Here is a 15,868-nt window from a genome sequence, read left to right on the forward strand (position 1 = left end):
ATAAATATTAGTTTTCTGGGTCTATTTCAAAGATAATTAGTAAAGTCCTAAGATATTGAATTAAATAAAAAAAAACATCTGTTTATGCAAAAATAACTTAATTAGCCCTCAAAAAGCAAATAATTTACTGTTCGCCCAAAACGCAACAAACTAAAATTTTGTAAACACGATTATTAAGGAGGTCCAAAATTTCGGCTATTTCAACATGAAGTCATGATAGTAAAAAGGGGTAGGGGTGTCAGATTTCTTTCTCCCCTCACCTCCGACGTGCATCCATACATTCCTATTCTGAACGTTTGTATAAATTTTTATCATTTTTTTAATTTAATTATTTTTTATGTTCCTGTTTTTAAATTAATTTTTTTTAATTATTGTTCGGGATTATATAAAAATTATGTTACGCTGAAAGTTTCACATTCTTGCGAGAAAGGAAATTATTAAAATCTTGCATATAAAAATTATGCGAAATCTGTAATTTAAAAAAAAAATGGTAGAAATATTTTTGCTATTATAATTTTTTGTGTGTAAAAATATTAAATAAACAATGCTTAATTCAATGATAATATCGGTAGTTTGAGAAATTCATTTTTTTTGTTTCAAGTTATATCGAATTCATTAATACGGACTTTAGGGGCTTTTTTCGTAATGTTCCTGTAAAAATTATTTTTTTTTTTTTATTGTTACAAATTACGATGCATCATTTATATAAAAAAAGTAAAAATAAATTCTTGCGTTTTTATTTATTACTGAAAACCATAACTTTAATAAAGGTATTTTTTGTTCAAACAAAATAATACATTTTCACTCAGATTTAAATAAAAATAATTAGTTCATTATATTCCGCGATCATGATTTGATAAATACTGAAAATTTCATTAAAGTTGGTTAATTTCCTGATTTTTGGTGAATTTTTAAGTAAAGAGACGGGTCAAAATGTTTATACATTTTGAGCATCAGCATTCATTTTGCCCGTATTGTTTTCATTTTACTTTTAGGTGAAAGTAGTTTGTCTGGAACATTTGATATCATCCGGATCGACCTTCAACCTTCGGACCAATATAAATCTGTAAGTACATTCTTTTAAATATGATGATCCCTGTTATTATCGTATGTGATCGAACAACATATTCATGATCACCTTTAAACCAGGATGTGCTTTATACAAACAAAATAATTAGGTAACTAACCTGAACAACTTAGATAATTTGATCATAAACTATGAAGAAACATAGCAACCTCAGGTGTTTTGTTGACAGACAGAACTGAAATATAAATAAATCAAAGAAAAATAAAATGTCGGATTATAAAAAAGAGAGGAACTGATTAAATAAGGTGCAGAGGATTATGAAAATCTTGCGAATAAAAATTCCTGTTATTTAAATATGGCAATTATGACATTTCCAAGGGAAAATAACCGAATGTGAAAACTAATAAAGGTTATAAGGTTTTTTTTGTTTTTTTTTACATGGAGGTCACCACTTATCAAGGCCTGGAAACCACTCGGGGATAAGGATTATTGCGTGAACAGTAAACAATAGGATAGTATCCTAGTAATTGGTAGTATTGGAGATTTGATAAAATGTCTTACTTAAGGGGCTGATTCATCAGGAATTTGTTTATGTTGGACTTGAAGACATCCAAGTTGTAGTCAGGTGGGAAACAGGCAAACGGGAGAAAGTTCTGCAGACGTGCAGTTCGAAGAAAGAAGCTTTGTTCATGGAATCTACGTTTTGATTTAGGCACAGATAAAGAGTGAGGAAAATTACTGACAGTGGTTTCTGCTAGACGGGTGTTTTTCGTGAAAGATTGGTGAGGGGGGACCAGAGATTGGAGCTCAGGCGAGCACTTGCCATGGAAATAACGATAAAACAAAGACAGGCTTGCAACATCTCTTCTGCACCTGTATATCTAACATGTATTTGTAGATGTTAGTGTATTTATCTGTTTTGCAATAATCACTCTTTTTTTTATTTCTTCCTCTTTTTTATCCGTTTTCAATAAAAATTGTATTCATTTCTGTATCATGTTTACTTTTTATTTGTTCAAAATATCGTGCATAACAATGTCTGCATTTGCATGATAATTTTAAAGAAAACTTCCCATCGACTTGTTTGCTCTGTCTTTTTCACACTGCTTTCCCTTTTTCCCCAACTTTTTCTTACTCCTTCCTTATTCTGTGCATTATAAAATAGAACTAGTTTTCCCTCCATATCACACTAAATAATTTTTAAAATTTTAACTATAATTGGCAATTCATGAACAAATTTTGATTTATCGGCTTAAATGCTATTTGTGTCAGACTTTTAAAATTCTGCATGATAACTATGTACACTCATGAGCAAAAAAAAAAAAAATGGGCCAAGAGTGAAAGAAGAAAGAAATCGACTTTTCAATATTTTTCCATGAATTTTTGTTAATTTTAACTGAAAATTTCTATTTTGCAGATCATTATTATTATTATAGCATATAATAATAAGTGGAAAAATTAATCCTAAATATGGTAGGACCGCATCTTGGCAAGAATATAAAAAACCGAATTGCAGGATTAAGGCAGTCCAAAATGATTTACAAGCAGATTTTTGATATTTTAAGAAAAGAAAAAGTGAAAACATCTCTTTCTGTAATGAAGCGAATTGGTCAAAGGTTCGAAGTCAAATGCTTGGTTAAAGGGAAATTTGGATCTAGTCGCCCTAGAGCATTCACTTTGAAGGACGACCACAGGCTTAAGTTAACTGTTTTGAAGGATTGAAGGAAAACTTATGTTGACAAGAGCAAAGAATTCAAAACAGGGCTGGAAATTCTCTTTCTAGATATACAATATCTAGACAAATGAAAGAAATGGGATTTTCTTCTAAAAGGTGTGCAAAGAAGCCATTTTTATCTAAGAAGAACATCAATGATAGAAAGAGATTTTTCTCATATTATGGCAAGAAAGATATAAACTGGTTCAGGAATGTTTTCTGGTCAGATGAATCAAGATTTTGTCTTCTTATTGATGCTCCCAATGCTTCCGAATGGTGCAATCAAAAAACTGGAGAAAGATTTTCACAAAGTTGCATATTGCCAATGACTCTTTATCTGAAAGTACATCTTTTAAACTCCTCTGCCTAACGTTCACAGGAAACATGAGTTGAAACAATTACATTGAGAACATTGCCAGGACTGCTGCAAAGAAGGTGGGTTTTCTCTTCCGTGCTAGAAAGCTATTAACGCCCAAAAGTATCCCGTACCTCTATAAGGCCACCATTCGCCCATGTATGGAGTATTGTTGTCATATTTGGGCTGGTGTTTCTGCCACTAGTCTCTCGCTCCTAGACAAGTTTCAAAAGAGAGTCGTCAATCTGATAGGTCCTGAACTGTCATCTAAACTTCAGCCTCTGTCCCATCGACAAAATGTTGCATCCCTCTGCCTGTTCTACAAGTACTTTAACGGTCAATGCTCTGACGAACTGCAAGCACTTGTGTCCCCTCGACATAAATACCCCCGATAAACTCGACAAGCAGCAAAATCTCACCCCTTCACAGTTGAGATCCCTAGATGTAAGAGAGCCTTCTACTACAGTAATTTCTTCCCTAAAACCGCTAGACTTTGGAATTCCCTTCTGGGTCCCTGCTTACTCAACTGTACTGACATGCAGAAGTTCAAGTATAACGTGAACCGACATCTTGCTGCCCAACTCCCTACACAGTACCCCTGATGCTTATGTACCTGATAGTAGCCCCCTGCAACAAAGTGGCAATATGCCTTGTTTGGGGTGAAAATGCAATAAAAAAAGAAAAAAAAAAGTTACACACAGGAATGGAGGGATAATGGTATGGGGTACTTTTACTGCAGCAGGAGTTGGGGAACTTATTAGATGTGAGAAGTCAATGCAAAGGAATACATTTGAATATTAGAAAAGGACTGTTATCTAGTATCCGGAAGCTGGGAATATCTCAGAACATTATTTTTCAACACAATAATGCCCCTGCACACACTGCTAAAGTCACAAAAAATGGTTTTCTGATAATTCAATTAATGTGATATTTTAGCCAGGTCAAAGCCCTGATTTAAATCCAATCAAGAATATCTGGTCCATAATATCTCGTGCATTGGATGGAAGAACCTTTTCGATCAATGACAAACTGTGGGAAGCTGTGCAAAGCGAATGGAATAGCACCTCCTCTTCACAGTGTTCCACTTTGGTTGAGAGCATGTCTAAAAGGATTGATCTTTTAAAGAAATCAAAAGAGAATGCGATTCCATCCTAAGCATTTATTAAAGTAAATGTCTTGTTCTGTGTTATTAGTCTCGTTTAAGTTTATTTGTTCAATTGTTCTTTGTTCAATATAGATTTTAGTGCAATAAAATGTATAAAATTTGTTTGGCCCATTTTTTTTTTGCTCATGAGTGTATGTTAAGAAAATATTAGTAAAAAATGGAATATATTTCTGACATTATTTTAATGTACAAACCTTCCTTTTGTGGCACACATGTTTGCCTATGGCGAATACTGTTATTAAGTGGCACTCTTTATAATTATCTAAGTGGTTGGAAACAGAAATTTCACAAAGAGATCTGAGCAGAATTGAATCTGCAGGGCTCTACAGACAAACTTATCTTTGGTTGACCTTTGACAAATAAATATTTTCGTTTACTAGCCAAATAGTAAAGTTAGGAACCAAATCTATGTGATTTTTGGAATATGACAATTTTGTTTTGTGCCAAGTACATACATTATAGAGATTTTTCTGTATTTTTAAAAGAAAAATAAATGTAATCCTGAATATGCACCAAATTTTATGTTGAGACTTATTTGAATTTCTTCAGATGTTTTTTTTTAAACAGCCTCTGTCAAAAAAAAAAGTACATTGTTCTATTAAACTTTTATTATTTAATTTGACTTTGCTTGTTTTATTTAAAAACAAATAAAGGTTGAAAAGACATTTTTCACTCAGTAATAAACTTTGGAAGATTGTCGATGAAAAAAGCCCAATTGCCAAAAGATTAGCATTTTATTATTTTTAGTTGCCACTTTGAAAAATCACTTGCAAATTCGACTGTTTCACTCACAATGTAAAGCCTTGATCTGTCTAGATTACAGACCACTTTAAGCCATCGAAACCTAACTGTTCATTCATCAATTATTACATTAATTTGGTTGTTGAAACAATGCTTAGATAACTCAAATCTAAAGATTTGTGGACATTTTTTTTTTTTTTGTTCGTTTTTTTCTTGCATTTTTTATTACTCTTTTACAGTGGTTGCTGGCAGACCTGAAAGCAGTTTTAGTCTCAGTGCATCTATTACGTTGGTAGCTATGGAAAAAGTGATTTCTGTGCGCGATAGCAGCAGCACATTCTGGGGAGAACCATGGCTGGCTGTTAGGTTTTTGTTGGAATTTTTTAGATGGTATGAATTGGTCTATGCCTACAATTAACCATTTGGTCAAATCTGATACTATAGAGGACACTTCCTTTTTAAACATGGAGTGCAGAGGTAAATCAGATATGAATGTACGGAAGCTATCCCAGTCAGCCATAGAGTATCGGTATACAGTACGGTGGAGGGGTATGTCTGGGGGCTTCTTACATTTCGTTTTTATCTTAACTGATACGACGGAGTGGTCGGAGGATCCTAGAGGAGAATGAACGGAACATGAACATAGCTCAGGGGAAGTTAAGAGAAAAAGGTCTAAGAGGCTTGCATATTGACCGGGTGTATCGGGCACACGGGTGGGTTCGCGAACAATCTGAGTGAGGTCATAAGCAATGGCAAAATCATGACAAAACCTCCCCTCATCATCTATCTTATTTGAATGGGTCAGCCATTCCACGTTATGGACATGTTTTGTTTTTTACATTCACACTGATTATCAAAAAATTGAACAAATCAGTTTTATTTAAAAACTAAACATTTTCATAGGTCATGAAAATCTTGCGCATAAAAATTTATATTGTCTAAATATGGCAATTATGACTGTTCCAAGGGAAAATAACCGAATACGAAAAGTGATAAAGGTGATAAGCTGCACATTTATATCTAATATGTATTTGAAGATGTTAGTGTATTTGTTCTGCAATAATCACTCTTTTTTTTTCTTCTTCTTCTTCTTCTTTTAGAATTAATTTTCTTTGTTTCTCTCTCATTTCCTCAAAAATCATGCATAACAATGTCTGTATTTGCATAATAGTTTTAAAGAAAAATTCCCATCTACTTGTTTGTTTTTTTTTTACTTCTTTCTCTTGCATTCTCTTTTCTTCTTTTATCACTCCTTCCTTGTTTCTCTTTTGCTCTTTGTGAAAATATGCTAATTTTTAGCCACTTGAAACTGCCAATATAAATAAAAATTATTGTATTATTTGGTAACAGAATTTATTGAATTTATGATTACATTGAGTATTGACACTTATTGAGTTTTGCATTTGGTGAGACTGGCTCTGATATGCCTTCTGAAGTTTCAGATTTTCTATTTATTTAACTACTAGTTTGAGTGCCCAACATTTCCTGGGTGTTTGGAAGTGTGTGTTGAGCAAAAAAAAAAAAAAAAATTGTAGTAGGCAGGCAGGCTTGAATCTGTGATGTGAAGGCAGAAAAGAAAGTGGAGATGTGTGTAAGGGTGTGTGTTGAGCAAAAAAAAAAAAAAAAAATTGTAGTAGGCAGGCAGGCTTGAATCTGTGATGTGAAGGCAGAAAAGAAAGTGGAGATGTGTGTAAGGGTGTGTGTTGAGCAAAAAAAAAAAAAAAAATTGTAGTAGGCAGGCAGGCTTGAATCTGTGATGTGAAGGCAGAAAAGAAAGTGGAGATGTGTGTAAGGGTGTGTGTTGAGCAAAAAAAAAAAAAAAAATTGTAGTAGGCAGGCAGGCAGGCTTGAATCTGTGATGTGAAGGCAGAAAAGAAAGTGGAGATGTGTGTAAGGGTGTGTGTTGAGCAAAAAAAAAAAAAATTGTAGTAGGCAGGCAGGCTTGAATCTGTGATGTGAAGGCAGAAAAGAAAGTGGAGATGTGTGTAAGGGTGTGTGTTGAGCAAAAAAAAAAAAAAAAAATTGTAGTAGGCAGGCAGGCTTGAATCTGTGATGTGAAGGCAGAAAAGAAAGTGGAGATGTGTGTAAGGGTGTGTGTTGAGCAAAAAAAAAAAAAAAAATTGTAGTAGGCAGGCAGGCTTGAATCTGTGATGTGAAGGCAGAAAAGAAAGTGGAGATGTGTGTAAGGGTGTGTGTTGAGCAAAAAAAAAAAAAAAAAAAAAAAAGAAAGGTAAATTGCGACCGCAAATAAAAAGAAAAAATAGGAGTAGTAAGCTGACGTGAACCTGTAACGTGCCAAAGGAAAAAGAGGTGAAAGAAAACAAACTGTCTTACCGATGTGCCTACTGTGGTTGTGACATCACGGGTGGTCGAAATAACGCCTTTTAAGTGACATTGTGAACGCGAGGATTGAATGACTTGCAAAAAATGTCAGCGAAAAAATCGACCCTCCCTTTAGAAAACTGCCCAGTTGAGGGTGAAGGAATTACTGTTTTTGGCCAATTTTTCAATATTTGTTGTCCAAAGACAATGGGAAAGCAAGTAAATAGGATCTTTCTCTGTTGTTATATGCATTAACAACAAAAAAAGAATGATGCCGATCTTGTGAAAATCCATCGCCTCTGTCAAAAATTTTAGGCAGACATACAAACATACATACATTCATACATACATACATTTGAACAGATAGGTTAGATTTATATTATAGATGATTGAAAATGGCCTTCTTTACATGCGATAATCTGAAAATTTTATTGATTAATTATTGGTATCTATCTGGCATTTCCCTGGTGCTACCATATCAGGCTGTCTGAAGAGATCAACTTCCTGACTTAAATGCACCAAATATTGATTTTATTTTTTTCCTTTTACATTTGCAAAACTCAATCATGTTTTGCAAAGCCAAAAAACAAAAGCAACAATTTTTTTAATACAAAATCATCAAACTAAACCCCATGATTAAATATTTGAAGATATAAACAATTTGAGACATAAAAACATTTTCCAAAATTACTGGAGTCAGCATTTAATAACATGAAAAGGCTTGACATATCGTAAAACAAAACAACCAAACTAAACATTATAAATAAATATTTGAAGATATAAAAACCTTGAAGCATAAAAGCATTTTCCAAAATTATTTTAAATAATCCCCCAAAAAGAGTTATTTAATGCCATGCTATAAAAAAAAAAAAACATACCTAACCACTCCGACATTTTATTTACTTACTACTTTTGTGTGATGGGACTAATATTTATTTATACACAAATACATATTGGTCTTTATGATATGTGTGGTATAGATGGAAATCCAGTGCAAACTGTCAGCTCTGGGTGCAGGGATTGAGTTCTGTTGGGGCTACTATTAATTCATCTTCCTTATAGTAGGGTAGACTAGACTCTCAAGCTTAGTTGTGCAGTTAGTCTAGGAGAAAAATATACCATCAGTCTTCTGTTGTTTATCCTGGCATTGGTTCCAACTGTCCTGGACTTCTTGTCACCAGATTTAAGCAATGCTAATTCCTGAGTTTTGGAATTGTGCATCCTTTGCTACACCATAGACTATAAGCGTAGGCACTCTTTCAGTGGGTATCCATTGTCACTAGAGACTGAAAGGAAACCAAAAACTGGTTTTGGCATGAAAGAAGCACGTCAAAATCAGAAATAGGGGAGTAAAAATGGAACTGAGGAGAAGGAAGAGTGTTGATAAGAACAGAGAAAGTTTAATGCTCCGTTTCCTACCTTATGATTTAATAGAGAGGGCTTAACGAGGGCCTTGTGAATGAATGTAAATATTTAATATTTTTTGCAAATAAATAATACAAAGTGTAGCATCAGAACAGATACTACACTTTACTTTTTCTGTCATTGGTCATTGAAGAAGTCCTTTTAAACTGATGCAATTTTAGTTTTTGTCTCATTCCAGAGTGTCTTTTTTGGAGAGCTGAAATTTTCGCACATTAAAAATCGATCTTGTGTCTAACTTTGCTTTTATGGGGAAGCAAGTAAATAGAATCTTTCTCTGTTGTTATAGGCATTTAAAAAAAAAAAGAAGCTCTGTACCAAGATCAAACAACACATAAAATTTTACTAAGTATTTGGAATTTAGTTGTATTTTTTTTTTTTTTTATCATAATATTTTGGGCGTTCTATATTTGTGCAAGATAACGATAAACAGCCATGGTGACATTATATACTTTTCTATATTTTCTTTTTATATAAGTTAAAAATTAAAATAGAAAAAAAAATGGTAATAGCCAAGAGCAGGAGTACAGAGGAGTTCTCATTCATTGTGTGACAAAAATCGTTGCATTTTAAGTGCCATACTGCTGTATACTCAATATTAAAGCAAAGTCTCGTACTGTTCAAAGCAAAGATAATGTAAACAGAAAATCAAATTGTTGTGACAATGAAAGCAAATTGCTCAAATCTTTTGTGATGTAACATATTTTATACAAATTATGAGCATAGCAAATCTTTTGGTTATATTGAAACTGATATTGTATTAGCGTTACTAACTTTTTTTTTTCATGTAGTTTTCTCAGTGAAAAGGGTAACAGCTGTTGGAAACATCACAGCTGGTTATCATTGTATTTAAAAAAAAAAAAAAAAACTTTTGTCAACTTTAAACAAGGCATATTGTCACTGAAACATAAGGGGCTAGTATGATAGGGACCAGATTCATAAGAGGAAAGGGGCAACCTAAGTGGGAAGTTGAGCAGCAAGATGTTTTTTTTTTACATCACGGCCAAGCGAAATGAAGCAGAGAAAGAATTTTAAAGCCAAGCAGTCTGAGGAAAGAATTAGAAAATTTTTCTGTCATCTAGAGACTTTTACAGTGAAGGGGTAGTATTTTACTGCTATTCAGGCGGGTCAAAGTTATTATTATTAAAGGGGTCCAAGTGCCGTGAATTCATCGGAGTAGATTTCATGGTAGTACTTGTTAAACAAATGCAGGGATTTTACATTGCAGTGATGTGATAGACACAGAGAGTGCAAGACATATTAGATTAAAAACATTTTTATATCTTGTCCAAGAGGGAAAGGTTGGTGGTAGGTGCACCAGCCCTGATGTGGCAACAATGTTCTGCATATTTTTATTTTATTTTTTTTTTTACATAGGCAACACCACTTATCAAGGCCAATAGGCCACTCAAGGATAAGGGTTAAAGAGTGTACAGTAGTCAAAAGGACAATATAGTAATCGATAGTAATGGAAGTTTGGTAAATTTGTTAACTTAAGTGGAACGGCTCATCAGAAACTTGTTCACGTTGTATTTGAAGACAACCATATTATAGACGGCTGGAAAGCAGGAAAATGGAAGACAATTCCACAGGCGTGCAGTTCTAAGAAAGAAGCTTTAATCATGGAATCTATGTTTAGGTTTAGGCACAGATAAAGAGTTGGGGGAATTATTGATAGTGTTTTCAGCTAGACGAGTGTTTCTTGTGAAAGTTTGGTGAAGGGGGGACCATAGATTGAAGCTCAGTCGAACACTTTCCATGAAAATAACGATAAAGCAGAGACAAACTCGCAACATCTCTTCTGTGAGATAGAGGTTGCAGCAAAGAGAAAAGGACATCTCCCACCAGGCCACAAAGTCTATTTTGAACCCTATCAAGGCAGGACAAGTATTTTCTAGCAGCACCTGCCCATATGTGGCAACAGTATTCCATCCTTGGACGTATCTAGCTAGATAGAGAATTGCATCAGGAGTGAGATATCTACTGGATCGATAGAAGGATCCGACCATTTTTCCAGCGGCCTTGGCAACAGATTTGATGTACATATTCCATTTAAGATCAGGAGTAAAGGTCAAGCCCAGAAGCCTGTCAAAACTTGAGGCCTCCCCAAGACAAGAGCCATTCATTTTAACTGAAGCCAGATGGGGATCAGAGCGTTGATGATGTAAAGATAGAAGCTTGGTTTTAGATGCATTAAAAGTAACCAGCCACTCCTTTCCTCATTGTACAACGTGATCAAGATCAGAGGAGAGAGAATCGGAGAGAACTTGGTCGTTTACTGTCTTAGATGTGCTACCATAGATGGTAGTGTCGTCAGCAAAAATGTCTATGAATGATGTAAGGATGTGATTTGGAAGATCATTAATGTAGATCAGGAAAAGAGTTGGGCCCAGGATGGACCCCTGAGGGACTCCAGCATTAATACTGTGAGCTTCTGATTTTTGCCCATCAACTACTACTCTTATGAACCTATCAGAGAGAAATGATTTAATAATTGAGAAGACATTTCCAGCTATACCATAGCTGGAGATCTTGTGTTGTGTTTTTCTTCTCCTTTTGTCAGAAAAATCACTCATTAAAAAAAATGAGGACTGAGTGACAAAGAGAAGCGAGAGTAACGGGAACTGCCAACAACAATTCCAAAAAGCGTTCTCTACTCCCCTTAAAAAAAAAAAAAAAAGTATCTATTAAATATTGTACTTAATACTGGCGTGTTTTTTAAAGGGAAAGTATGGTGATAGATTCACCTCTCACGAATTAACAATGAATACAATTTCCTAATCTGTTCATGCAATCAACGTGGTAGATATAATAAACATTTATGACGAGAAAACGCTATCATTAAATAAAACAATCAGGAAATAAAAATATAAATTAAATACTGAAATAGAATGTAGTTATTAATATTTGAAATTAAACATAAAAATTAAAATACACTTATCTCAAACACGCTTCGTCTCCAGAGTGCAAACTGATTTGAAAAGACTTTTAGCTTTAACAATATTAGCGTTCCAAAAGACTTTTTTATTTATTTATTTTTTTTTTAATTAACCGTTAAAACAAAAACGTGATCACCTTCTGAATTTTTGCTAGTGACGTTTTAAGAAATTGAACAGAGAGGGGGGGGGGTTTCTGAAATTAAACTAATGCTGTTATAAGTAAATTCAACATAAAATGAAAAAACAAAAATTGATGATGGGGGGAGGGGGGTCTGAAAGAAAAATAAAATGGTTGAGTATGCTATCCTTAAGGTCAACTTGGTAGATATAATAAACATTTATGACGAGAAAATGCTATCATTAAATAAAACAATCAGGAAATAAAAATATAAATTAAGTAAGTGTATGGGCGAATGGTGGCTTTACAAAAATATAGGATATTCAGCAATGTTTTACAGTAGTTAACAAAAAAGAGGAGGGGATGAAAAACAAACATAAAATGTTACCAAAGGCAAGAAAAGTTAATTTTCTTACCTACCTGGATAAGTTTTTTTGTGATTCAAATAATATATATACATATATAATATAATATATACATACATATATATATATATATATATATATATATATATATATATATATATATATATAGTCTTAAGACGCTTTGAATAAAAAAAAATGTAAAAATAATAAATGCAGTTTAAATTCCCGGAAATAAAAGAAACTGACTTTAACCTATCCGACTTCTAAAACGTTTATAATTACAAAAGAGAATTCATTTATGTAAGGAGAGGAGAAGAAAAAAAAAGAAAAAGTAATTAAAATTGTTAAATAGAAATACGCATAGCACTTGCATAAGCCGATTTCTTAAAAATTTGAATTTATTAAAGAGAATTTAACTATGTAAGGATGAAAAAAGAACCCTTAACTGAAATTTAGTAAATAGAAAACGGTGACCCTCAGCTGCTTACCATGTAGCTGTTTTGGAGATTTAAAAACAGGACAGCTGTTAAATACAAGGCTCTCCAGTGGGTAATACCAATTCCCCAATAAGAAAATGTACAATAATACGGTTACTATTTATAGTAATATATAAAAAAATGATTGGGGGAAAAAAAATAAATAAAAATAAAAAAGGTAAACTATTACTAAGTAAGTTTAAGATTACAAGACATGTTAAGTAGGCATATAAATGACTGTGACATGTTAAGTAGGCATTTAAAAAATTTTTTTTTTTATTCAATTTTCACCCCAAACAAGGCACAGTGCCACTTTGAAGCAGGGGGCTACTATCAGGGACTTAATTAGCGGGGTCATTATGAAGGGAGATGAGTAGAAAGATGTTTGTTGACATTACACTTGAACTTCTGCATATCGTTGCAGTTGGGAAAGCAAAATCCCGGAAGGGGGTTCCAAAGACCCGCAGTTCTGGGGAAGAAACTATTGGAGTAAAAGGCTTTCTTGCACCTAGGGATCTCTACTGTAAAGGGATGAGACTTAGTAGCTTGTCGGGTTTGACGGGGGTAGTTACGTCGGGGAGGTACAAGTGTTTGCAGTTCGTCAGAGCATTCACCATTGAGGTATTTGTAGAACAGGCAGAGGGATGCAACATCTCGTTGATGGGACAGAGGCTGAAGCCTAGATGACAGTTCAGGACCTATCAGGTTGGCGACTCTCTTTTGAACCCTGTCCAGGAGCGAGAGACAAGAAGCAGATGCACCAGCCCAGATGTGACAACAGTACTCCATACATGGGCGAATGGTTGCCTTATAGAGGTATAGGATACTGTCAGGCGTAAGTAGTTTTCTAGCACGGTAGAGGGAGCCAACCTTCCTTGCAGCAGCCTTGGCAATGCTCTCAATGTATCTATTCCAGTTCATATTCCCTGTAAACGTTAGGCTGAGGAGTTTAAAAGAAGTACTTTCAGGTAATATGTTCTTGGCCATTGCTATTGGTGGTAGAGAAGGTTTCTTGTAGTTATTGAAGGAAACAAGCTTAGTCTTAGCAGCATTGAATGTGACCAACCATTTTTGTCCCCATTCCACTACGGATTGGAGGTCATCCTCTAGTGTTTCTGCCATTTCCTTGGATATGTGTTCATTTGTTTTCCCCTCATATCTGTTATAGAGAGTGGTGTCATCGGCAAATATACCCATCTCCGAAACAATTTTATCAGGGAGGTCGTTTATGAATATCAGGAATAATAAAGGTCCAAGGATAGACCCCTGAGGTACTCCCGCATTTATGTTGTATTGTTTGGATGTATGACCATCGAGGACAACTTTGATTTTTCTATTACTTAAGAAGGATTTAATTACATTATGAATTCTTCCAGTGATTCCATATGATCTAATTTTCCTTAGAAGACCATCGTCCCATACCCTGTCAAAAGCCTTAGATATATCGAGGGCCACCGCTCTACCCTCTCCTGTTTTATCCAATGAACGGTATATACGTTCAGAAACTACAGTTAAGATATCTGCTGTTGAACGGGCTTGCCTGAATCCATATTGTTTGTCAGTCAGGAGTTTAGCAGCTGTTAGGTGCTGGACTAGGGCTTGCTTAACTAAGGACTCAAATATTTTGGCGAAAAGCGGGAGGAGGCTAATGGGGCGATAATTTAGTGGGTCAGTTCTTTCACCAGAATTCTTGAAGGCATATAAATATTATGAGAATAAAAAAATATATATATATATATATCTCAATATAAAGTACTATTTTAAAACGTTTTTTAATTCAATCAAAAAGTATGGTCTAATATATTATTTTAGAAGGGTGGGGAGCAAATGGCTAACAAAAACTTTTAAGTGAAACCTCGATAATCTCCCCAAAATTGATAATTAAACAAAAATACAAGTAGAATATACAGTGCAGTTGAAAATTAAATTTTTGCATGATTCGTGACAGTTATTAGCTGTATTTTTGTTTAATTTTTAATTTTTGTGTGACTAGTTATTATGGAGGCTTCAATTTGGCAGTTTTACAAAACTCAGACGACAACAATAAAAATAAAAAATGTAAATAAAAGCACTTTAAAATAAAACAAAGAACTTAGCCATGTAAGAAGAAAAGTAACTTTTCTTGCCTTTGGTAACATTTCTTTCTTATTTGGTTTTGTTACCCTTTTTTTCTGTTAACCATTGTAAACCATTGCCAAATACTCTATTACTATAGAGATACAGGACACTCTATTACAATAAGCCTCAAGTTTTATTGCCCCCCCCCCCCGATTTGTCGGAGAAGGAACTATGTTTTCAGTGGCGTCCGTGTGTTCGGACTATTGCCAGATAACCGTCTATTAGTTTTTCCTGAAATTTTGCCACAAATTGTATTTCATTAAATAGATGTGCACGGTGAAAAAATTATTTTTACAAAAATTCCCGTTGTGCCCTCAGGGGCTCAAAAGAAGTCAAAAATTCCCCAAAATGGCGAAAAATGACATTTTGCCCCATAACTTTTGATCCATCCATTAGATTTTTTTTGAAACTTGGCCAAAATGTGAAGCCCATTGTTCTTAATATAAATCTAGTATAGGTGACCCTGGGAAAATTCTGGTTCGTGTCCCTGGGGACTTTAAGTGCTAAAAATGGCTCTTTTTTTCATATTTCTCAACAAAAACCTGATATATCTGACTATATAGTGATTTTTCACAGTGGTTAACTCAAATATATATGTGTTAAGGCCTGAAACTGCACCATTATCCATTTACACTGGGATTCGGCATCTCCAAGAGGTCAAAAATGCCCCAAAATGGCCAAGAATGACACTTTTTACCCCATAGCGTTTGATCCATCCATTAGATTTTCCTTAAACTTTGCCAAAATGTGGAGGCCATTGTTCTTAATATAAATTCAGTATGGGTGACCCTGGCAAAATTCTGGTTCGCACCCCCCTGGGACTTTTAGGGCTAAAAAACATGCCCTTTTGGAGCTCTTTTTTCATATTATTCAAAAACTTTATATGTATGTCTATGTAGTGGTTTTCCATGGTGTTGAATTCAAATGTACATGAATTAAGGCATGAAACTGCATCATTTGCCCATTTTTACTGTGATTTGTTGTTCCCAGGAGCTCAAAAGGGATCACAAATACCCACAAATTGCAAAAAATGACATTTTTTACCCCATAACTTTTACCTTATCCAATAGATTTTTCTGAAACTTGGCGAAAATATGAAGGCAACG

At 34.2% G+C, this 15,868-nt stretch overlaps 1 protein-coding gene across 1 annotated transcript in view; it reads left to right on the top strand.

The window, feature by feature from the left end:
• LOC145254830 (E3 ubiquitin-protein ligase CCNB1IP1-like) overlaps positions 1 to 15,868 on the top strand; it is a 102,769-nt gene that overhangs the window by 25,942 nt on the left and 60,959 nt on the right. The window contains exon 5 of the mRNA XM_080113666.1: positions 996 to 1,066. Within this exon, the coding sequence (XP_079969792.1) occupies positions 996 to 1,066 (71 nt within the window). The remainder of the gene's footprint in view (positions 1 to 995; positions 1,067 to 15,868) is intronic.

This window comes from Euprymna scolopes, chromosome 30 (genome assembly GCF_053919585.1).
Source record: "Euprymna scolopes isolate OS-2025 chromosome 30, ASM5391958v1, whole genome shotgun sequence".
Lineage (NCBI taxonomy): Eukaryota > Metazoa > Mollusca > Cephalopoda > Sepiida > Sepiolidae > Euprymna > Euprymna scolopes.